The sequence below is a fragment of the Orbicella faveolata genome, unplaced genomic scaffold (genome assembly GCF_042242905.1).
Source record: "Orbicella faveolata isolate gen_17 unplaced genomic scaffold, um_ofav_v1 contig_25, whole genome shotgun sequence".
Classification (NCBI taxonomy): Eukaryota; Metazoa; Cnidaria; class Anthozoa; order Scleractinia; family Merulinidae; genus Orbicella; species Orbicella faveolata.
The window spans coordinates 18,758,698-18,785,000 of NW_028301553.1; the positions used below are offsets into that span (position 1 = coordinate 18,758,698).

Below are 26,303 nucleotides of genomic sequence, written 5' to 3' on the forward strand. Positions count from 1 at the left end.
TTTCCGTTAGGATTTGGCAGAAATAAAGTTCACCATTACTTTAAGCACGTTTGAAACTATAGATTGGGATAATAAAAGAGAGTACGAAAATTTCGTTTCAGTGGCACTTTAAGGTATTCCTGGGGCTTTTTTTGCCAAATATTTTACATATTAGGGGTGGTGAATGGTAAATGCGAGACTTTACGAGACAGCGAGACCAGCGCTTTTCTTTGCAAGCCCGAGACATATTAGCCTGCAAATGCAGACGTATTTCCGGCTGTCACTTGGTTCTGCTGAAAAATAATGTCTGTGAACCCGAGCCAGGAAACGATTTCTGTGACTTAATGACTTTTGTTTCTCCTTGGCCAATCAGATTCCATGATAGAATGAAACTCGAGTGCTAGTAGAATTCCTACACCATAGAAATCGTTTTCTGGCACGGGTTCGCAGACGTTATTTTTCGGCGGAACCAAGTGACAGCCGGAAATACATCTGCGTTCACGGGCTAGAGACATATTGACTTTTTAGATTGCGAGACCGAGACTTCAAAGTGTTTTGGGTGCAAGCGCGAGGGGCTCACTCTTAAAATTCGAGCCCCAGATTTAGTTGAGAGCGATAAGAATGAGCGAGAATGAGCTTGTACAGTACAGAAGTCTTACAGAGGAGCCTTTTGTTGTAAATACTTGTGCCTTTACACAGTTCCACAGGGGACAACAGATAAGTTCTTCAACTTCGTGGGTTTATTTCATGATGAGCTATCGTGGGTTGTGTGTGGCTTCTTGATTTCCCTTTTAGCCATTTAGCCAGCCTTTGCGAAAAAGCTGGAACTGGAAATTCGACTATAACACACTACGTTAGGATATCCTAGAACAAAATAACTGTTTTTTGGCGCCAAAATGACGTTGCGGTAAGTTTTGTAGCTTTTTGTGGAACTAAGACAATTTGGCAGAAGTTAGGGATAACTTTTTCTCGGAAATTTGAAAGTTGCTTTATGGAAATTCAATATCAAGTGACGAGAAGATGTCATTTATTAAAACAAACAAATGAATCGGAACTTCAAAGCCCTTAACCTTGCAAAAAGTTGATCAAGACTCCGAGAGAGCTTCATATGAAAATCGAGACTGCGAGACGCACATAACTGCTAAAAAAAACGAGACTGCGAGACCCGTGAAATTCGAAAATTTGCGAGACCGAGAGTTTTTGAAGGACCATTCGCCACCCCTCATATTATATCTGTAGAAATAATATTGTTCAATACGGATCATATTTTCACATTTAAAACATGAATCTGTATGTAGATTTGCTCTAAAATATTATAAAACTGAAAGAATGAAAGGAATTTCTGTAATATGATATTTTAATAGGTGATTTGAAAACCTTAATGTTTTGCCTTTTGCCATAACTCGAAAAGAAATACTTCTACTTTAAAGAACTATGGCAGGTGAATAAATACGATTGGAACCTATAATTTTGTGTGAGTACACCATTTTACTTATGCCATATTATCAAACTCGTGATGCCACTATGGAACTCATTTTCGAAAGCATTTGATTTACTCCCACAAAAAGTTTCGTTGTTTGTAATTTTTCTGGTTATCAGAAGAAGAAATGACAAATAAATGATAATTACTGACCTCAAATGGCCGAAGAAGATTGTGGACTTTTCATGTTTCCCGATTTATAGGGCACTGATTCAAACAATTTTAGTGTAGTTGATCGGCTGTCAATTTAACAAATTGACATCAGTTTTTCATGCGTCTGTTCTGTTATTGATCATTGTCAATAACAGTACAGACGCATAAAAAAACTGATGTCCATTTGTTTTTAACAATAACAAATTGTCAAGCTGCCCACTCTCACTTGTCGGGTCACCATCATGTAAATTAAAAATTCACGTGTGTGTCTGCTTATTGACAATGAAAGGTAGCCAATGAGCACGTGAGAATTTCTGCAGTTATTATAAAAAATGACTTCCGGTATAATTAGACCGTTACCACTTTTAATATTCACAAGGGGCAAACATTTAAAACAGTTGATTTATTTCTCCTGCAATGACTTCTTGATACTCCTAACCTTAGTTTGGTGTCAAATAAATCCATCTTTCATCACTAAAATTTGAGTCTGACTGAAAAGAAGTCAGTTGTACCTACATTTTTTATGTAGGCCAGGTTACATAACATGTCGAAAGATAGCATGTCAAAAGATGTCTCCTGTGTACGTAACACTGAAAGCTGGTGTAAATGGAGCATAACTGGATGCACTGAATGAGTTTGAATAATATTGTTGCCATTCTGGAACATTTTTCTGTCCTGTAGGTTTGGTGACTCTGGTTGCAGTGGTCTTTGTAGAGGCCTTTATGGTAACAGAACTCTGTTACGTCTCAGCCTTTGTTATTGTGATCTTGGCCCTCCCAGTGGAGAGATTCTTGGAAAAACAGTTTCAAACACTGTCCTAAGGTAAATTGTAGTCTAGTTACCTCTAAATGCAGCTTCCTGTCATTTGGGTTAATTGAATAAAAAATATTCTGAAGACTGAAAAAATGGTTATTAATTGTGAACAATGGCTACCATTTAAATAGGCTGTCAGTAGCGTCTCAACCATTTGTTGGCAGACATTATACCAAAACATTTACTACAGTCGACCATCATTAAAGTGACAGTGTTAAGTAGTCCAAAAACACTTCTCTTAATTTAATCAACACATTGGTCTAAGACATTTTTTTAATTGCTATAGGTAATTCACAAAGGAGCCACTTAAGCAAACTTAGTTTGGTGGATAGATCCCTACTACTATTTGAGAGTAGAGTGTATCGTGTAGAGTACATTTTCCCCTCTAGCATAGTTGTCGAAAAGATAAATAAGAAAATGTTGACAATTATTTCAGTCAAAGACAGATAAACATGTTGTTGACAGATTACCAACAGTTTGTTGACTGTTGACTGACAGTTTTGTTGACAGACAACTGACAATATAATATCTTATGGGGGTTGCTCTCCACTTTTACCAGGAAAATTTCGCTGTCAGAGAGTTGGAATTGGACCAGGATGTAGTTGTGCTACACTTTCCAAATTACTTGTTAATTTTAACACTATCCAGATTAAGATTAATTATTTTTAATATTTACTATATATTGATATTAATATTTATTTATATATTTAAATTATCACTATTTATTTACCTATTTTCAATTTGTCATCTAGGTCTTTATTAATTAATCATTTTGCATACTGCAGTCCACATCAGGACTTAATGTCTTGCCAATTCTAAAAAAAAAGTGGAAAGTTTTCAAAATTAATGAATAACCCTAACCCCAACCCTAACCCTAACCCTAAGTGAAGAAAGTTACTGACTTTGTTCAGCGGCAACTAGAGTTCTTTGTGACCTTAAAACTGTGCTCTGGTTGACCAGCTAATATAACAAGCGGAACGTTTAACAGAGGTGAATTTACAATAAAATAAGCCAACTGGGAAGTCTAAATGGTGATTGTGACTGCTTAATAGAAGTGACCGCTTAATGGGTGAAGCGAATTTCGGGAATTTGAATGGCGACCTCTTAATAGAGGGTGACCACTTAACAGAGGGTCTCTTAACAGAGGTTCGACTGTACTATATCGTCAGCCCAAAATCCCATGCCAACGTCTGCACAATCAGGATTAAGTTATGCTATCCCAAATCACAGACGACCATGACTGATTTTTCACTTCATGTTAAATGAGATGCAATTACCTGCTTTAAAGCAAAGACACTTGGCACTTGTCTTATGAACAACATAAATCAAAAAATCCGTTGACTAGTGCGTGGACTTCTTAGATATACTTTGCATTTTCAGTTGTCACGAACAATAAATGTAGATTGCACGCTTACTTTTGTTATAGTGTTCAATTTTTTGCCCCATAATACACTAAATTTTGATCACCTCTTTCAAGTGGTGGTCAACCTGTATTAAGTAGTCACTCAGCTATTTCCGGAGAGTCACTGCTTAATAGAGGTTTGACTGTATTATCAATAGTTTAATGCATGTTCTGTATGTTTTGAAAAAGAAATTAACGTATCGGGCAGTAATTATGATCAGTGAAAGTGTAGTGAGAAATTTTTGTGTATTTCAGTGACATTTATCTTGATGGCAACTTCTTGGAGTGTGAAGGAGTGATTGAACTCATCAAGCTCTTTGCTGACTCAGCGGAAATGGAAGCTATTGAACGTGCTGAAAGAAAGGAGGCAGAGAACATTGAAACAAACACGTTAGCTGTACCGGGTGTACCATCTGCTATGTCGTCAGTATCAAGGCCAACATCTTCTGTTTCCATTAAAAGTAAACCTGGAAGGTGGGTTCAAAATAATAACCAGTCTGAAAACACCTTGCAAACTTACATCTGGAACAAATAAATTGCTCTTTGTTCTGTTCTCTGGCTTGTTTTGGTTATTCAATAAGGAATTTAATAGATGATGATCAGAAAGACCTTTTAGAAATTCTCCATCACATGGACCTGTTGCTGATCCATAAATTTCTAGCTTTTTCTCTTAATTTTCCTATGTACATGGTTTAAAGAAAAAAGTTTATTGGCATGATATCCCTGTGGTTACCATTCATGTGCCTGTCTGGGTGTTCCCTTGTAATCTCCAACGTATCCTCCTATCCAGCCCAGGGATCAGTGCATTAAGTCCAGTCTTGTCACATAGATTAGTTTGTTTGACATTTATTTTACACACAGTAGTGCAAGGTCTCGCATATCTTCCACTGGGAAAAAAGGGAAAAAAGGAAAAAAGAAAAAAAGTGCAAAGAGAAAAAAGGAGCCACCCCCCCCACCAGCAGTTGGTCCATGGATTCAGAAACTCCACTTGTTAAACAATGGTATTGATGCACATGGACCAGGCTCAACTCTTGGACCTGTTATGTGTATGAAAATGTTAAGAAAGTAAGTACTAGGTGTTTATGATGGTAACTGGTGAATTGTATCTCATTTAGCTATTGAAAGTATAGCAATCTTGTGCTGTAATTTCTTAAATCTTGATATATAAGTGATGAGGAGGAAACAGTTTCGCTGTTGAGTTGGCTAAAGAGACTTTAGAAACAAATTTGGAGGGTTGCTTTCAAAGGAAAAGATTCTACTGATGTAAGAAGCGTCATGTTGTGCTCTTATAGGTGTGCTAATTAGATTCCAATAAAAGGTTCCCACAGTACCTAAAAGTGCAACTAACCCCCCAAATTATTTTTCCTTTAATGAAGTCTACTAGCTACTAGTTTTTCCAGTTACTTTAGTGAAAAAATCATCTCGATTGATAAAATTCCCGCGATTCTGCAGGCGTTCAAAGTTGTAATTTCTGTGCCCACGACGGAGCATAGTGGGATCTGAGTCGGGCTTCTTGTGATGTCATCGAAGGACATGGCTCAAAACACTCAAGAGAAGTTTAACTGGGTTTTCGAGTGCTGTGAAAACATATTTGGGGTATTAAGGTATCAGTAAGGGGAAAATTTGCCATTTTGCATAATTTTACTTTTTTAAGCGGTTGGATAAATCTTAAGGTTATCTTTAAGATAAAAAAAAAACCCACGAAAAAATAATATATCTGCCGCTAGTTATAGCGCGAGAAAGATGTTTTGCATATTCCTTACTCAATTGAGAGCTGATAAGTTCTGTCAAATGAATTAATTATCGAGGCGAGAAGTCACATGCATGACATCAATAACATGTTGAGTTGACACGTGATTCGGTCGCCAAAATCAGTGCACGGAAGTCTCCGAAGAAGAAAAAGCGATCTTGCCCGTTTTCATCCGCTAAATGAAGGCCAAAGAAGGCAAAACACACTTTCGACAAAGAGTGGGCTGCTAAATTAGCCGAAAGCAACAAAGGGTGGTTTTACAGCCAAGGAAAAATTGATGGATGAACTCGACAGCGATCGCAAGAAACTGTCGAAGCATAGAAAATTGACGAAGAAAAGTGGACAAAGTTGAAAGGAAGAGGATTAGTCAACCGATGCGTAAAATTTCGAACGCTAATATAGTAAATCAAAAGATAATTTCAAGTTTACTAACCTTGGAATTCTGACTTCACACATGAAAAAGCGGTTTATTCACTGGAGAATAATTTACTGCATGCCGTCGCGGGAAATTTGTACCTGTTCCGTGTTAACTGTCACAGTCCTATTGTTATATAGATAGTTGATTCCTCTGCGGTGTTTCCCTTGGTGTGATAACACTTGGATGCCGCCGAATTTTATTTTTTCTCTTTTTCTTGAAAGTGAAAAATAGGCGAGTTGTACGTGCATTTCGAGTTCCAAGTCGGCAGCCCCGGGACCAAATTGGTTGAAATTCGGAGAGAATGTTGTCAGAACGTTCGCCGACAAAACCGTGTCTGAGAATTCTGATTATTCTTATTAAAAAGACACGTCTTTTTTCCCAGGCAGTTCTATTTTTTTTCCTTTTCTAACTTTATCCTCTTGTAGAAAAATAACAAACGCATGTGGCAAAAATCTGAGACACGGTTTTGTAGGTCAATGTGTGAAGAAACGGATGCCATGTTAATCGTTTTCTCCGGCCTAAATTTAGCGGGCATATGCCTTGATTTATAGGTTCGTGAAGCTTTATAAACACATTCACGTTTTCGAAACACGGTAAATTTTTACCGTTTAAAACAGATCGGGTCATGATCTGTAGTTATTAAGCTTACAATAAATATACGGTTTACAGGGGTTTTGTTAAAACCACGAACGCTAGAGTGGACCGCGTGCGGATGGTCAAATCGGTTATACTGATACCTTAAAATATGCTTCATATTTTGTCAAAAATGGACAAGAACTGTATCATCTAGCAATACAATTCGGAGTCTAGTTACGATTAGGACGGCTATGATGTATATAGTTTTCTTCGATTTCGAAGTGCGGGTCGCCAGTTGAGCCTGCCACCCTGCAAGTCAAGATCGACAATTTGCTGGCCCGTTTGGCTATTCTACTAATCTACATACAACACTTCTTTCAGTACTCTTACTGAACCCTTGATAGTTCTTAACGATTAGAGTATATTTTTTCGTTAATTATTCAAAAACGCGGAAAAATTCGTCTTTTGGCTTCGTTATTGCCGACCAACCATATGTATACAAAGTCAATTACTGTGTACAAACATAAACCTTGCGAGTTACACAAATTTGCATTTTTCTTACTAGTAATTAAAAATCCTTCAACAAGATTGACAAAGGTTCAGTATGGTATCAGTTAAATGAATACGGTCGAATACATTTCTCCTTTTCTTTTGTTTTAAAAGTCTTTTTTGGTACGCTGATAACCTGAGTGTTGCGTTTTGGTCAAAAACAAGCTCATTCTCCTCCCAGGTCTCCTTTAGCTTCCTTTCAGTGCTACAATCTTCATCAGTAAAGTCGAATCTAAATGGTTTGTTTTACTTTCCTCATATACTTATCAACCTTGATTCGTTGTGTATGCAGATGAGAAACTCAATTGCAGATTGTCGGCCTCGAGCATGTGGTTGTATATGAAATCCACAAATACATAGCTAGTTCTGCAGTTGGAAACCTCACAAATCTTAATTGCCTTGTTGTAGGACGTATGTGCCATTGATTATTCGATTACAAAGCTCTATTTCGAGGACAAACAGAACTTTATGGGCCGATTATTTAAACGAAGTCTAAGTTAATCATTGTTTGGGACTGAGCCGCAGTTTAGATGTCTCGATAAACAACGGCTAAACAATGTTTAAAATTCATCATTGAAACTCGACTGAACAGTGTTTTCTCGAGCTAGTGGCTAAACCGTGTCTTACGAGGAAGTGCATTGTCTACAGAGTTATTTCGTATGCAAATTTCCAGACAGTGGTTATGGCTCTTAAACATGACATCTAAAACAAGCCCCACAACAAATTTCAGCGAACAAGAAAAACTTTTATTGGTCGAATTGGGTAGAGACTTTCCAGAAGTGGAAAGTAAAGACTACGACAGTAAAACCGCATCAGCCAAAAAGGCAAAAGCATGGGAGGACTTCTTAACTAAATTTAACTCCCAAAATCCTAACGGTATCAAACGTGACCTCAGTCAGCTTCAAGGATGCTGGAGGCGGCTGAAACTCCTGTCGAAAAAGGAGCACAACTTACATCTTCATGAAGCCAAAAAAAACTGGTGGAGGAAAAGCTCCTGCCTCCCCTAGTGAAGAAACCAAATTAGTAGCAGACGTAATCCCAGCCTCGGTTAATCCTCTAGCAGGAATTTGATGATGAGGCAGGACAAGAACTTGATTTATAATGGTAATAGGACTGAGTGAAGTCCAATTCGGTCTGTAATCATACGAGTGATTAACAAAATCGGACGACCGCAAAGCGGGAGTCCGATTTGTTAATCACGAGTATGATTACAGACTGAATTGGACGACACGATGTCCTGTTACCAATTAATCAAAACTATGACAAAATTCGAGAAACGAACAAACCATCGATTGATCGCTGAACGATTAAACTTCGTTATGAATGCTGAAAAACACAGCGGTTTACTCAACAAAGTGCACCGCAACAGCGCGCGCAAAATGACGCGTACTGTCCAATTACAAGCATGACGCGTACGCTGTCCAATTAATGCTCAAATCGGGCTGCTGGTAACCAATCACGTTCGAGAATTTTGTTATAGTTTTGATTAAAGGTGGAACAAAGACGAGAGGGAAGTTATTACATACAGAGTGGAGCCAAACCTTGAAACTAGCGGAAAAAGTCACGAAACAGGACCATAGTCGTGTGTTTTTTGTGCACCCCTCAACCGGTATATCGGTTGACATATTGACCGACAGTTGACTGATGTATCGGTTGACATATCAACCGACACTCGACTGATATGTTGGTCGACATATCGACCGACACTCGACCGATATATCGACCGAGATATGTCGGTCGACATATCAATATGTCGACCAACACTCAACCGATATGTTGGTCGATATGTCGACCAAGAGTGGTTGTCCGATTGTCGGCCGACATGTCGATCAATAGGCTACCGACATTCTGCCGATACTTCACTGATGCTTGCGTACTGGTGACTGTAGCCTGCGTCGCAGATGTAATTTAACCTAGGTTAGTAACTTCTGCTGAGCTGCGCAGGTATCCCTGTTTGAATAGAAGACTGGAAGGGAATTACTAAAATAAGATACATGCAAGGAGTAATACCAGTGGGGGAAAAAAATATAACATACCAAATGAGGACAAATATCCCATCTTCTTGAATATACCCAACTAAAAAGTACAAGCTAGAGTACATATGGAAAACAAGCATAGCCTCAGTAGAATTATTTAACAACAAGTACGACTTGTTGACAGGGCAAAGCTGAAACCCAGCCCCATTCCATACCAGAAAAATCAAAGGGACTACGCCAGTGAAGGCCAGATACCACGACAGATATGGCGGTGTGGAGAAGTTGCTTAAATGTGAATTCGTTTTTCTGGATTTTTTTATCTTGATTGTTTTGTCAAATGCTTGTATAACTCTCCTAAATTTTAAGTCATGCAGGAAATGTAAAAACAGGCAAGGAAATGTAAAAATCAACAACAGCAAAACAGTGCGATGCATGGGCAAATTCAATACTTACTCGTCTTTCATCAGTTCTATTCCAGCACCTTGTTATCCTTCATCGTCCTTATCTTCTTTCCTGTCAACTGTATTTTGTCTATTTGGCAGTATTTCACTTGGGTGTCTTGCTTGACAACGACTGAATTTGCGGCACATGATCCGAACATAAAGCCTTCAGAAATTTTTAAGGTTGACCAAAAAAGGATGAAATGCGCATAACTTATACATCTGACATTGGCAGTCTAAGCTTTTGACTTATATTATACGACAGTCGACCGATATACCACCAACAGTCGACCGATATTCCGCCGAAAATCAATGGTCACCGTATCAGCCGAGTGTCGGGCGCTATATCGACTGAGATATCTGCCGATAGTCGGTCAATATGTCGACCGACACTCGGCCAATATCTCAGTTGATATATCGATCGATATATCAGCCGTCATATCTCGGTCAATATATCAGCCGAGTGACAATCGATATGTCGACCGACATATCAGTTGAATGTTGGTCAATATGTTGACCGATATATCGGTCGAGAGTCGGTCGACATGTCGACCGATACATTGGTCGAGGGGTGCACAAGTTACACGTGATCCGTCGAAAGTACAGTAATTTTCAATCACTTCTAAAAATTGTTTTCTAGAATCGCCAATAACCCTCTGGTTTATTTTACATTTGTAATGCAAACCATCCCCACAACAAGAATTCGGTAACCCACCATATAAATCAATCTCGCAAGACGCGGTAGGAACTGTGCACATCTAAATGTTTGTCACTCGCTTGAATAGTAAAGAAAGTTTGGCTATCACTTTAGGGGGGTCCTTCTTAACTACCAACTGGTCATGAATTTTTTACTAAGGAAGGTTTCTAACCGTTATATTTTGAAAACCAGACCTAAGGATAAGCTTTTTGCACTGGTTTGTTCCATTGAAGAGTCCTGCAAAAGTTTCAAATCATGGCCATATTTGACTAGTCAAGTGACCAGAATCAGGAAACACCTAAAACTTACAAGGCGTACAAATCTGAAAATTTAAATCAGTGTCAATAGATTATGAATGTCCACGTGCTTAGTGCTACGCTATGGGTTTTGTGAAAGTCGTATTATCTTAAAAGTTATGAGGTATTAACAGACTTTCTACAGTAGCTTTCCTCTTTTACGGGTAAATAGTAATTCTATATGTATGATTATAAAGATGGCTAAGTTATTTCTGTTTCAAAAGAAAAATCGTTTTAGGGATTTAAAATTCTAATGATGTGATCCCAATAATTACAGGCTGATTTCTATTCTCCCAACAATAAGCAAAATCCTTGAGAGAGGTTTTCATTTCCAAGTCTACAAATACTTGGGCGACCATGGCATCCTTACATCTAAACAATATGCTTTTTGCCCGAAGATGTCAACTGGGATCACACTTACTCATTTTTTGGATACAGTATTGGACAACGTGGACAAGGGCCTTGTTACTGGTGCGGTATTTCTGGACCTGATTAAAGCGTTTGACACTGTCGACCATCAGCGTCTAATCCACAAGCTCCACTCGAATTTTTTTTAAGTCACTCTGTGGAATGCAGTTGAGAATGCCCTTTCCTGTTCCAAACTTGTGTCTGTTGTTGTCCCTTAGGGGAGTATTCTGGGACCTTTGTTGTTTCTTAGTTACGTCAATGACCTACCACAATGCTTACGACAATGTGATTTAACATCCTTTGCTGACAACACCGTTGTCTACACCTCAGCAAAGGATGCTGCTACCCTAGAAGCCCAGTGGTTCTTTTTCAATCGCCTCACCTTGAATGAAAGCAAATGCAAATTTGCCTTGTTTGGTAGTACACAGAAACTAAAATCGTTCCAGAATTTCTCTCTTTGCATTAATGACTCTCAATTAGAACGAACCGACTCCTTCAAGTACATAGGAGTTTTATTTAATCAGTGTATGACCTGGCATGAACACGTTCATTCCATCATCGATAAAGTTAATTAACGTCTTAGTGTTCTGCGAAGAGTGAAGCACAATTATGCTACCACTCCAAGCCCGTCTTACTCTTCACAGTAGCCTTGTTCTTCCCTTAATTGAATTTGGAGACATAGTTTGGGGCGATAAGAACAACTCCACCCTTATGGATCTTCAAATTCTCCAAAACAAGGCAGCTAAGATCATTATTGATCACCACCCAAGATCCTCTGCAACTGAAGCTCTTGATTCCCTTGCTTGGAAGCCACTGCACCTGAGACGTCGTTTCCATCGTTGTATAACAATATTTAAGCGTTTAAATGGTTTTACTGATTTTAGTTGTCATCTTATAACGAACAGCCTAGTTCATACTTGCAACACGCGACACAAAAATGACCTCCATCTTCCACGTGTTAGAACAAATTGGGATAAGCAACATGTCTTTTATCATGGTGTCACTGACTGGAACGTTTTATCTCAGGAGACAGGTGACACTTCCTCACAATGTTACTTTAAAGCAAATCTTAAGCGAGAACTGTAATTAGTTTTATTATTTTATATTTATAATGTTTTATCCTTTGATGTACATACGTATTTTAATCTTCAGCTTTTAAACTTTAACTTTTCTGAGAAAGGTAAATGAGAAATGAAAAGATTATTTTTAATCTTGATGTCCTCTTTGTCTCGTAGATTAATTGCACATTCAGAGTGCTTACAGGAACTAGATCTAGACGATAATCTCATTGGTGACTTGGGAGGAAGAGAGATCCTTGAGGCACTTATGGACAGAAAAGAAGGTCAGGAGAATATGTCTCGTCTTTTCCAGGTTCTCTCTCTTCTGCCTCCCTTGGTCATTTACCTCATTCCCAGGCTCTCTCTCCTCTGCCTCCCTTGGTCCCAGTGACCAAGGAAGGCAGAAGAGAGAGAGCCTGGGAATGAGGTTGAATTGCCATGAACTGGCCTGAACTGGCCTGAACTGTCTTGAACTGCCCTGAACTGCCCTGAACTGCCCTAAACTGCCCTGAACTGACATGAACTGCCCTGAACTGACATGAACTGCCCTGAACTGACATGAACTCATATTAGGTCTCTGCTCTTCATTCAGACTTGTTTATCAAGTGAGCAATTATTAGCGATCCGTTTGCTTCCCATTTACTCGTAATGCATGCATTATTTAGTCATGCATAATTTATAACTGGGACCTGTACAGCATCTGAAATGATTCCAACCGCACGTGCGTGTGTGTGCCTTTTCCACCATTTTTTGTCTTCCTTTGCGTTTGTGCATTTGCCATTTAGCTTTGCTTAGTGTTTTTAATCCTCAATTATGATCATTTTGTTTCCCGATAACAGCATTTTTATTCTTTTGTTAAGGATGTTCACGCTGATTGTTTCTGCGCATCGTTACTGAAATGAACAATGATAGGGCAAATGGCCATTGCTATAGCTTTGCCTGGATTTAACGATCTTGGAAGTTTAGTGACCCCTATTTTTCTTTTGATGGATCATTTTCTCTACAGATTTTCTACGTTTAGCGAAAAAATGAAGAAAATCTATTGACTAGAGGTTTGAATTTTTTGCAAAATGCACCATCGAATTCCGTTTTTTTAGTTCTTCGTTCATTTGTGCGACGGTTTCAAATGCCTCTTGAAGGGTTAAGTTTTGTGAAAATATTGGGAACATTTGGAATTATTTACGCAGAAGACCTACTTCTACAAAATATGACTACGATCGTTTGCCTGACAAACAATCTGACACAAGTAACTCATTATCTGATTGCAGAGAGGTAGCGCTGTATAGTTTGCTAAGAATTTTGATCTTTCCAACTAGCAATGTGTGCACATTTCAATGATAGTAGTTTTTGTACATTTCTTTCTTAAGCACATTAATTCAAAGAGTAGAATACTAATTTTCATTCATAACGTTGCTTTTTAAAGCATATATGGTGGTTTTGTGTCTTGATTTTTCAGGTGATTTTTCATCTTTTTTACCGTAGACTCCAGCTAACAGTTTCAGCGCAGCATACACGGTCACTGATGTCCATTTAAAATTTCACTCTTTCCAATTTATTGTGACAGCTGTGAACCGACGTTATTGGTTAGATATCAGCTCAATCTGTTTCTTGGTTACTTTATGGAGTCGAAATCTTTCATGAATTTATGTAGTACAAATTAACCTTACTCTACCTGCGACACATGTTGTAACCTAAGTCGGGATCATTTCGGGATCATTTTAGGTTCAACTTGGCGAAATTTTTGAAACCTCGAGACATTACAAAGCCGGGATCTTTACCGAGGCTGGACTGATCTGTGTCACTATTATTTGATGACTAAGATATTTGGTTATGTAAGCTGTGGACTATGCTATGAATAAGAAAAGGAGAAACATGCAAACAGGTTGGATATTTTCTCTTTTTAACTAAACTTTCTCTCCTAATTTGTAGCTGGCTTGCATGCTGTTAAAATCAATGTCACTCACCGAATGAACTCAACAACATTTGCTGCCATCAACAAGCTTGGATCAGGTCTCAAGAAAAAAGGGAAAAAAAAGAAAGGAAAGCCTGGCAAGGTATTAAACTAGCTTCTAAATCAAACCTACAGGAAGGAATTTTTTTTCATTTGACAAATTTTTATTTCTTTCTTTCTATACCCTTGCAAACAGGAAGGAATGTCTTACCTGTAAAATGATGAAAACTGACTTGCAGATTCAACAAGAATTTAATGGGTTTTGTGTTGATATCCATAGAAACGAATTTAGATGGGGGAAAACATGTAGTTCATCTGGCCAGTTGCTCACTAAAGAATGTTAGCCAACTTGGGAATGAAGCTGGTTTGATGCTCAGTCAAGTTTCAGCACAATTCCAATCAAACACAAGAACAGTTCATACATTTGCGTCTGGACGATCGCTCTCAAGTAGTGTGGTGTACAGGACATACTTGACTTGAACCATGACGCGACAGAAACCTCGAGCTCATAATTTAATTGTTAAATAAAGTCGGGGGTTATCCAGAAAGTTTGCCAACGACAGCTCCAGTGTTCTTGAGTTTTGCTTTTGCTTTTTTGTTTTAGTTTTAAAACATTAAATCTTTCCTCAGCAACTGTAAGTTCCTGTCAGTGTGTCTTGTCATGACCATGTTGAAAAGTGACGAACTTAAGTTTAATAACTTCCACATTGGTCCATAATGGTCTCAAAGAAAACCTGTAATGTTACGAGTATGTGCAATATCGAACTTAACCATGATCAGCCCCATTCCTTTGTTGATACCATAGTATAGTACCCAGTGTTATTACACTGATGGTGTTATCCTGTATAGATATTATTATTACTAATTATTATTATTATTGTTATTATTATTATTATTATTATTAAAGTAGTAGAAATGAGCAAAGAAACAAGTGATACGCGAAACTTACGACGAAATGACGTGAAAGGCTGTAAAACCGCATCTGTGTCCACAATCGTCATTTATACATGTCAGTTGTGAAATCACTCATATATTTCGAGGCTTTCAAAACACGGTATATGCTTGCTTAAATACAAAGGAATTAAGCAGGATAGCTGTTATAGCACATGGTTTTTTTATCACTTTTTTAGCACATGGTTATCCATAAGGGTTTTTCTTCAAGGGTGTTTTGCTACTAGTGTCCATGATGAGGTTGTTCGGCACAAAATGTATCAGTCTTGAAAGAGGAAAATGTCGGTTTTCTTAATTGTAGAGAAAACCGGGTGAATGGGGATTCCACCGGGACCACAAAATTAAAACTGCAGTATAAAGTGGCCGCCGAGTTCCCAATCAGGGGGGTACAGTTTAAAAGTCCGATAGTGCAATTTACTCTGGAGGATTTTTTTTCCTTCACTTCTTCTTTGCACAGTTTTTTTTGTCAGTCACCCTCCCTTGCATGGAATTTTTTTTTGTTTTTCTTAATAGAGAGTGACCACTTAATACGGTGCTGCATACTACATGTTCGACTGTAATTTGAAGGACGTCTAGCAATGCCTCATGTTGTTCTTTAAATGCCTTGAGTATATCGAGAAGCTCGTCTAGAATAGAGTCCAGCTTCTGTAACACGTCCAAACAGTCCATCTTGAAACACAAATGTCTCTGTATTGAGAGCACCTATGGCAATAAAGTCATTGTGAACGGTGTTGAAAAGATATCATTTTCGGACAACGCCATGGAAGGCTGAACAGAAAATTGGGAATTTACATAACTTCCGGTAAAAGAGGACAATGTCCTGAGGTATACCCAAATTTTCGAAAGCTTTTTCCTGGAAATTTCCGTTCGATTTGATTTTCATCCTGGAATTTCCAGAATTTTTGGTTTAATGGTTTGCTCTTCGGAAATTCGACAGTTTCAGGTTTTCTGGAATCTTTCCCAGTAAATTTCTTCCCGTTTCGAAAATTCAAATGGAAAGCGTCCCGGTTAGGCTCAGTCTCCAGAGCTTCTTTATCGGATAGGGTGCTGTTCCTTCCTTTCTTCCTCACGTTTGTCACCCAACCCCTATGCCCCTTCCCCGTTTACTTCTGCAACGCAGGCTGCATTTGTTAGTGTGTTTAGACAATAGGCAGTCCGCTTATGTGAGTCCGTTAGCGCCGCTGTTACATCACTCTGTAACGTTGTCGCAGTGTTGCACCTATTTTTTCATCATTATCTATAAAATCGTCGACAAAAGCCCTTCGTAACTCATGTTTAGGGCAACTGTGTCAGCCGCAACGGTCATAAATGGGCTATCGAATTTTTGGTCAGGTCATAAATACGGTAGTAAAAAGCGCAGATTTTGGTCATAAATAGGGTAAGGGTCTTGGGAAGTGGGCCGCACACCCACACCCAACTTTTCTGGAAGTATCCCCCCCGGGTAATTGAAGTTGATTCGCCTACATACTAAATACTTATCTAAAAATTGACAAATAGAATTACAATAATTATAGTAATGTTTTTCAGAAGAGTATTCCACAGCGACTGGGCGGCTATGCTGTTCTGTCTCAACAAAATATTCGATCCCTTGGAATGATTTTTCCAACGAAAGAAACGCTGCCGAACATGTACAACTCCTTAAGCAATGTGCACGTCTGAATGGCCCGTCACGAGTATTCGCTCAGCGCTCCAATTAATAGGTCACTGAGAAATGTATTTGAAGTCTTTCCAGAAACAATGACAAGTATATGAGGTAAACCGATTTGAGATTCTGACAACACTCACATGTGACATTCAATGTGAAAAGTTTATTAACGGCCATGGGCCGAGCGCGGTTCATGTTCTACCCTTGGTTTACTATTATTAACCGCGCGGCCATGGGCCAAGCGCGGTTCATAATCTACCCTTGGTTTATTTTTTTGTTTAACCGCGCGGCCATGGGCCGGGCGCGGTTCATAATCTACCCTTGGTTTATTATTATTATTTTCTTTTTTGTCGGTGACCAAATCAAACTTCCTCTCGGCCAAATTTTGAGTCACGCAACGTGTGATGTTTATTCGCTAAAAGCTGTTAAAACATTAATACAGGGACAATTTTACGGATATTGTTTTCTTTGTTGTGGGTAAAATATATCTTCTTTTGGTTTTATCGAAGCGTTGGATTCAAACGGAATAATAAATACGCTAAAAAAGGTATTATGTCAGCCATGGAATGCGTTGAAGTTGCAGCTTTCACTTTCGATAGGTGACAAATAAGATCGTGTTTACTTTGCAAGTTTATTTCGCCAGAAGCGACGGTCATTAATTTATTTGCAATTTTGCGAGTATTTCTTGTGGTTTTAGGCAAATGAAGGAAATTCTTTGGCTGTTTCATCACAGCGAGGTCATAAATCGGAAGGAAAATTAAATATTTGCAAGACAAGCAAAGAACTTGCCAGAACACGCAAGGATTATGTCATTGGTAGGGAAATAACCACCATACTAAAGATAGCCATGGATAACGCAATTCTTGAATTATGTGACTCGTGTGACTTCTTTGCTAGCCCTTTACTCAAGGGAAAAAACAATTAAATTTAATCGTCAGTTTTAAGAAAGAAAGCTGTTGTTAATTTAACTCATCTCAGGTCCTGACTTTCGCGGGAAAAAATTAAAAACCCAGCGCTCTTCAAAAATTATATTTTTTCACCAGAAATTCAGCTCGGAACATATACATACTTATATTCGTTTGAATCGTCGATGAAATGACCTTTTCCGGATATTTTTTCCTTCGGGGTCAACAAAAACCGATTACAAAATCACGCCGAACCCACACTTTGCAAAAAAATCTCTTGAAAACCCACACTTCGAAGCGATATATCACTTTAGCGTTAATAGCTACCACACATCGGGAGAAGGTAAATCTATTCCTTAACAATCCAGCTTTGTCGAGTTAAAATTTCAGCGAAATCGAACAAAACCAGAATTAATTAGGATTTTTTTTGTCACCTCACTTCCCAGACTTGACCTAACAAAGGAAGCAACGGTCGCCCATAGCAACCGAAAAACACGAACATAACAAAGCCGACTTTTCAGCCAAAAAACTCCAGAATTATCGCCTGAGAGCTTACACGTGAATGGGAACATCTTTTTCGAACTTTTTTCAACTGAATTAGCCGAAAGACTGGCCTCGGCGGGCTACAAAAAAGACCAAGAGAAAAACAGAACAGGAGAGCATAACAAGCCGATAATATTTCACCGCGTGGCTTTCGGCAGAAAAACGAAAGTACAGCTTACTTCTGGATAAATTCAGCCTTAGAAGCCAGCAACTGGTCCCAAATTACTTTCTGTATCCTTACAAATGTCCTGACTTCCATCTCCGAAAGATTTTGCCCCAATTTTGAGCAAATAACCATTTGGCCCTCGGCGACCGCCATTACGAAGGCTTGCATACTAAATTAGCTAACTTAACAAAATTCTCCCGAGGGGGGGATATGACAAAAAGAGCTAAAAAATGGCCTGTAATTGGCTAATGATGAGATCATCCCACTCTCCAAATTTGGTGAGAATCGAAAGTAACGCTAATTTTCTGTCACGTTTTCAATCTGTGGTCACTGGAGTGACCAAAATCGATACATCGGTCAGGATAGAGTTTTATTATTAAATTATATGACTTGTGTGACTACTTTGCTAGCCCTTTATTCGTGGAAAACACCAATTAAATTTAATCATGACTTTTAAGAAAGAAAGCTGTTGTTAATAGTGTTATTATCGTGTCTTTCATATCGTTCATGCCCATACATTTCCCGAAGAAAGTTCTAGATTAAGACCATTACGTCATCGGAGATTTGTCAACGGCTACCACTGATGGTGCAATAACACAGTTTGTGTTGATCAAGTGATGTGATGTCTACAGTAAGAAAAGAATCATCAACGACTGCTTTGGAATGTGCACTGCGTTTCGACGGTAGTGCTAAGCAAACAGTTAAATTTTAAAAGCGCGGTTATAAGATCTAACAGATCTTCTTGTTGAGGATAAGTCGGTCAGCCATCATTCAATGTATCCTAATGTTAACCTCACAACTTTAACTAATGGTTATAAGAATTAGAACCTGGACTACGCCAGATACGAAAACTACTAAAAGACCACCCTTCACCTGTGGCCAAACAATATGTGGAAACGTATTCCTTATCTAAGGCAGTAACACGAGACTCCAAGGAAAGGGTATTCTACAATTATTTACACAAGTCGATCAAATCGAAACAAAATCCTAAAAAAAGTAAAGGGAGCAAACACAATGACTTACCGACCTAGAATGACTTAAGTCTCCCGCCAAAACTTTAAGTAGTCCTCAAGCATCCCGTGATGCACCGCAGGTCTCCAACGTGCCGTCAGAATAATTTCCGACTAGTGCGTCCCTCAATCGTCAGAAACAAGAAGATCTTTAAGATCTTATTACCGCGCTTTTAAAATTTAACTGTTTTCTTAGCACTACAGCCGCAACGCAGTGCACATTCCAAAGCAGTCCTTGATGATTCGTTGATTACTGTAGACACCACATCACTTGATCAACACAAACTGTGTTATTGCACCATCGCTCTTAGCCTTTGTGAAATCTATGATGACGTAATGGTCTTAATCTGGAAGTTCGCTCGGGACAAGCCCATGAATGATACGAAAAGGTAACAAGTGTCACGCTATTAATAATGCTATTAATAAACAGCTTTCTTAAAAGTCAAAATTTAATTTCTTTGTGCCATGTGTAAAGAAATGTAGTTACGCGAGTCACACAGTCAGAGGTTTACAGCTAATTTTAGAAGCATTGACATTAAAACGCTGCAAATTCTACCAAGCTCCTGTTTACCTCAGCAAATATTTAATTTTCCTTCAGATCTCCTAACGACCTTAACTTGCCGCGATGAAACAGCCAAAGAATTCACTTCATTTGCATAAACCCACAAGAAATACTCGCAAAATTGCAAAATTAATGACTGTCGCTTCTGGCATATAAACACGATCTTATTTGTCACGTGGCAAAAGTGAAAGCTGCAACGTCTGAGTGCATTCCATGGCTGACGTAAAACTTATTTTTAGCGTATTTATTATTCCCTTCGAATCCAGCGCTTCGATAAAACCCGGCAAACGAAAATATATTTTACACACATTAAAGAAAACAATATCCATAACATTGTCCGTGTATAATGTTTCAACAGCTTTTGGTGGATAAACATCACAGGTTGCGAGATTCAAAGTCCCGATCACGATTTGGCCGAGAGGAAGCTTGGGTCTGGTCAGCAACAGAACTAAAAGAGCAAGAACCGCGCTCCACCCATGGCCGTGTGTTTAATTATTCGTCTTAGACGAGTTATTCGTCTTAGACCTTTTATTCGTCTTAAACGAATTATTCGTCTTAGATGAATTGTTCGTCTTAGACTAATTATTCTTCCGGGACCTACTATTTGTCTTAGACGAATTATTCGTCTTAGACGAATTATTCCTCTTACACGAATTATTTGCCTTAAACGAATTATTCGTCCTAGACGTTTTATTCGTCTTAGATGAATTGTTCGTCTTAGACGAATAATTCGTCCGAGACCTACTATTCGTCTTAGGCGAATTATTGACCGTTTTCACATTAGAGACGGATAATCCGTCTAGACGGATTATCCGTGTGCTACATTTTCCGTCTTGGTATGGCCCGTTTTCACACTAGAGACGGATAATCCGTCTAAGACGAGTTATCGTTTCAGCACGGATAATCCGTCTTAGTGTGAAAACGGAACGGTGTCCATTTTAGACGGATAATCCGTTTATTTTTATCCGTCTGTTTAGACGGATAATCGGACGGATAAAAATAGACGGATTATCCGTCTCAAATGAACACCGTTCCGTTTTCACACTAAGACGGATTATCCGTGGTGAAACGATAACCCGTCTTGGACGGATTATCCGTCTCTAGTGTGAAAACGGGCCATTCCTCCTACACGAATTATTTGCCTTAAACGAATTATTCGTCTGAGACGTTTTATTCGCCTGAGACGAATTATTCCTCTTAGACGAGTTATTCGTGTGAGACGGTTTATTCGTCTTAGAAGAATAATTCATCTTGGACGTTTTATTCGTCTTGGACGTTTTATTCGTCTTAAACGAATTATTCATGTTAGACGTTTTATTCGTCTTACTCGAATTATTCCTGTTAGAGGAATTATTCGTCTTACACAAATTGTTCGTTTTAGACGAATTATTCGTCTGAGACATTTTATCTTCTTGCACGAATTATTCGTCTAAGACGAATTATTCGTCTTAGACGAATTTATTCGTCTTAGAGGTTTTATTTGTTTTGCACGAATTATTCGTCTTAGGGCCTGTTCCCAAAGGGAGAGGGTTACCCAAGCAAGCGGGTTACCCTAGCACTCACACATTTGCTCTTTTTTTCTTCGTCCTGTTTAGAAGGCAGCTAGGGTTGCCCGGGTTGGCGGGTTACCCTATCTGCGAGCTAGGGTTATCCTGACAGCCGGGTTACCTTTCTCCCTTGTAAACACTGCATGTAGGCTTAACCCGCCTACCCGGTTTAACTTTCTGATTGTTTCCAGACCCTTTGAGTGTAACCGCGCATTAAGGTGGTATGGTACCCTCAATATGGACCAAAACGTTTGTTTAAATATGGTGAAGAAAGATCAATTGTGTGTTATTGCACTCAAGAAGAGAAATTAAATTTCTAGAGGTTTACTCAAAATGGTTGCTATGGAAACCAACCACAGCCTTTTGAAGTAGTGTTTTATAGTATTGACGTCAACACTTCCTGCTCTTTTACAAAACAAGAATTGACTGTCAAATAAGCATATCATGTAAGTTTCTGTTTTGTTCTGTGATATGAACCTAAGTTTTGACAGTTAACTCTTATTTTCAGTGCTTTTTACAGCTTTATTTGGAAATAACCTTATTTTTTACCACACCCAGTGGACAAATCATCTCATGTCACGTGACAGACCTTAAAATGTTACGATTTTTTTGGTTTATATCATCACGACACTATCGGTCTTTGATGAGCCCAAGTTTCAGAAATTCTGCTTAAAAACCTTGCAAAGTAGAAATGTTGGCGCGAAGTCAGTCGGTACAAAAGTAAACTTTTGAGAAAAATGCACTTTAAGTTTTTTACACGAAGTATTAAGCATTTAATGAGCCACAAATATTGGGGGTGGATGCAGATTGGATCTCGGGGGAGGAGGTGCAATGGTTGTTCTATTTTGTAAAAAGTTACCGCAGTTGTGGGAAATATTCTTTGTCATAAGGGAAATGAATGAGCCTGTGATGGCAATTTGAGGCAAAGCTTTTCACAAATAATTATACCAATCGAGTTGTGCATGTCTTAAAAGTTTTTTCTAAATAGTTTCGTTCATATAAGTTAAAAATAATCTATATTTTTGGGCACGTTCTTATAGTAAACAGTCGTTGCTATGGCCGTTGCCACATGAAAAAACTTATACCACTGTGTACTTTCCTTAAATTTCACACTCATTTGGAAGGAAATTCGGCAAGATCGTTTCAAAATGTTTTTGACAAGTCCTCAAGGGTCTTAAGTCTTGTATTTTCAAGAAATTGAGTTTTTCATGAACATCGCCACATTTTAGGGTATCATACCACCTTAAGTTTTCCCGGGTTGTAGGTTACCTTACCTGTGAAATTGTGCTTGTAAACCCGGGCTATCTTTTGCCCTCCAGCTATAGTTAACCCGCTTGTCAGGGTAACCCTCCCTCCTTGTAAACAGGCCCTTAGACGTTTTATTCGTCTTATACGAATTATTCGTCTTAGGCCCAGTTCAGACGCCGAACTTTTCATGAACCGAACCTAATACGTTGAATTAAGTACATGAAAAGTTCGGCGTCTGAATCAGTTAAGAACGGCTATTTGAATTGGGACCGGCTCAGCCGTTCTTCCCGCCTGGCTCAGCCGGGAATTTCGCCTTTGGAACGGCTTTGATTCGGACGCCGAACTTTTCATGAGCCGAACCTAATGCATAACTTATTATAACGTATTTTACAAGCAGTTTTTACTTTGCCTGAAAATCGCTGACATTTCGATATGTTTTGGTTTAAACTAAATAAAGTTCGGCGAATTAAGTTCGACGTCTGAATCAACAGGTGTACTTTTGATAATTTGGGTCGGTCCAAATTCGAATTAAGTTCGGCTCATGAAAAGTTCGGCGTCTGAACTGGGCCTTAGACGTTTTATTCGTCTTAGTCGAATTATTCCGCCTAGACGAATCATTCGTCTTAGACCTGTAGTTCGTCTGGAACGAATTATGCGTCTTAGACATTTTATTCGTCTAAGACGTTTTATTCGTCGTAGACGAGTTATTGGTCTTAGACGAATTATTCGTATTAGAGGATTTATTGGTCTTAGACGAATTATTCCTCTTAGGCGTTTTATTCGTCTTAAACGAATTATTCGTCCTAGGCGAATTATTCGTCTTAGATGTTTTATTCGTCTAAGACGAATTATTCGTCTTGTACGTTTTATTCGTCTGAGACGAATTATTTTTCTGAGACGTTTAGTTAGTCTGGAACGAATTATGCGTCTTAGACATTTTATTCGTCTGAGACGCTTTATTCGTCGTAGACGACTTATTTGTCTTAGACGAATTATTCGTCTTAGAGGATTTATTGGTCTTAGAAGAATTCTTCCTCGTAGGCCTTTTATTCGCCCGAGGCCACGCATGCCTATAACTAGTGTACCGCTGTCCGGTACTGGCGTTAGATGAATTGTTAGTCTTGGACCAATAGTTCGTCTCCTGCGAATTATTCGTCTAAGACGTTTTATTTGTCTTAGGCGAATTATTCGTCGTAGACGTTTTATTCGTCTGGGAAGAATTATTCCTCTCAGACGTTTTATTCATCTTAGACGAATTATTCGTCTGTGCTGTGCCGAATTATTCGTCTAAGACGTTTTATTCGTCTTAGACTAATTCATCGCCTTTGACGTTTTATTCCTCTTAGACGTTTTATTCGTTAGAGACAAATTATTCGTCTGAGACGTTTTATTCGTGTTAGAAAATTATTCGTCTGAGATGTTTATACGTTTTATTCCTCTGAGAGGAATTAATTTTCTGATACGAATTATTCGTCTGAGATGCTTTATCCGTCTTAGACGAATTATTCGTTTTAGAGGTTTTATTCGTCTGAGACGAATTATTTTCGTTAGACGAAGTATTTCTCTTAGACCTTTAATTCGTCTTAGAAGAATTATTCGGGGTAACCCGAAAAGACTGACCCCCGGTCCACGGACCCCCACTACGGACCGGGTCCGCGGACTACCTATGGACCGGTCCACGGACTCCCCCTACGGACTCCCTCTACGGACCACCCCCCAAAATATAATAAAAATAATAAATAAATATTTCAGTTGAGGGTTGTCTAATAGATTACTCTTGACGGCGAAATCTCGAACATTGTGCAAATGGGCAGACCTGGATTCAGGCTCGGGTGCAATTTATACAATTACAAATTGCCATTTCCTTAGCTGGGCCATAAAGTATACGAAAGACGCGTACGGGGAAGCCTCCGGGAAGCCTCGAAATTTGTGTTCTTTCCCCTCTGCCATTTTGTTCAGCCCATCCTCCCGTGGGCTCGTGAACTCGTTCCAGGCTTCACAATTTACTCAGCGGAATAACAGATACAAACAAGAATAAACGGCCTAAAAATATATCTTCCATAGCCAGATTGAGCCACGAATGGAAGGTAAGAACTTTCCTTCTTACCATCGGCATCTCCTTACGCTGAAAACGGCTTTTAGGCAATTTTGTTTTTGGGAGGGGGCTTCTTAGTAAACATGTAGTCAATTCAAGACAATCATGATAGACGTCATTCTCGGAGACCCGGGGGCAGTTAGTAGGGGCAGGGAAAAAGTCTAAATGGGTCTTCGCCCGAACTTTTTTCTCACCCGTTTAGACTTTTCCCCGCTCCCACTAACTTGCTCTGGGTCTCCGAGGATGACGTCTATAATGATTGTCTTGAATTGCCGGTTTTCACACGACGTCACTAAAATTCAAACTACAAAACAATTGATCTTCTTGAGATTTTACTTTAATGATGTATAACAGCAGCTGAAAACTAATATTCATAGAAAGTTTTGCTCCGAATGGGTTCTTGGTTTTGTGATAGACTGCGCTTGAATTTCTAAGCTTTTGCGTGACGCGGCATTTACATGACGCGAAGAGAGCTGTCATGTTGGTTAAAAAAGGGACTTATTGCGGGGAATTTGGCTATCTGAACAATTCTTGTATTAGAAAAAGTATTATTTTAATGTTTTTGAGTTCCTCGAGGGATAAATGCACGCTTTTGTAGCAAAACTCAGTGACAGATGTTTCTGTTGGTTTCCGGCCGCCATGTTGGTGCCCATCCGGATGGGCACCAACATGGCGTCTCCATACAAATCTCTGTAAATTTAGGTAAAAAGTTTTTCCGCATATCTTGCATAAGAAAAATTGTTGTGACCCGAATCTTGGCGAGAGTCTTGGCATATTTACCTTCTTTCACTAAGAAATTTATAACCAGATTGAGAAATAATATTCAAGGTACACCAACCTCTATTAAGCGGCCAACCCCTATTAAGCGGCCACCTCCCATTTCCCCGAGGGTAGCCCACTGTATAGATCGTTTTCACTGTCACGCAATAAAAATATAAATCGAAAGCCATCCAGTGGAAAAAGCTATGAACTTACGATGTTATAGAAGATAACGAAATAAGACAGTTTTAGGCCTGTACGTTTCCCCAAACTTCAGATATTCGTCGAAATGTTTCGCAGATATTTGCAGAGCCCGGTATGAAAACGCCATGTTGGTGTACCTCCGTGGTACACCAATATGGCGGCCGGAAAATAGCGTAAACATCTGGAACTTATTTTGGCTATCTAGGCGACTGATTATCAGTATAAACCAAACAAGCATTTACATAAGCACTTTTCATAATGCTCTAACTTCTAAAAAGGCTCAAAATCATGAGATAAGTATATATTTTTCGACAAACTCGATCGTAGCCTTGTGTCACGCACCTCCATAACCGTGAAATTCAAAATGCTCTGGATTCCAAATGAAGCACGCTATTGAGCTGTAAAATTGTAAACAGATATAAATTTACCGCCTCTTATGCCTGATGAGGATAAAAACTTTGGTAGCTCTTTAGTTTTGGATTTTCGAAAGTGATGACGTCACGTGAAAACGATCTATTGTATGTAAACCAAAAATAATTGCACAGCGCGAAAAGACCTGGGTACGAGTTTATCGTTGCAGTATTACGCAGGGCATGTGGGTTGTAGCGTTGCACCTTCGTCCTGCGTGGCAGACATGTCTAACACCTTTTGACCAATTGTATGTGTTGTTGTTTCTTCCAATGATCTATTACTCATTCTCGTCCCCAGTGCTACTCGTCTTA

The 26,303-nt window shown here is 38.9% G+C and overlaps 1 protein-coding gene across 2 annotated transcripts in view; it reads left to right on the plus strand.

Moving 5' to 3' along the window:
* The window catches only part of LOC110053114 (uncharacterized), a 37,982-nt gene extending 23,397 nt beyond the window's left edge, over nt 1–14,585 (plus strand). Inside the window, exons 5-10 of one of the 2 annotated variants that reach the window (XM_089293125.1) lie at nt 2,294–2,434; nt 4,083–4,301; nt 4,692–4,892; nt 12,173–12,279; nt 13,925–14,049; nt 14,227–14,585. In XM_089293125.1, the coding sequence (XP_089149251.1) occupies nt 2,294–2,434; nt 4,083–4,301; nt 4,692–4,892; nt 12,173–12,279; nt 13,925–14,049; nt 14,227–14,238 (805 nt within the window). In that variant the 3' untranslated portion in view covers nt 14,239–14,585. Of the gene's footprint in view, nt 1–2,293; nt 2,435–4,082; nt 4,302–4,688; nt 4,893–12,172; nt 12,280–13,924; nt 14,050–14,226 lie in introns of both variants that reach the window. The other variant, XM_020759302.2, reaches the window with a different exon arrangement.
* The last annotated feature ends 11,718 nt before the right edge of the window (nt 14,586–26,303 follow it).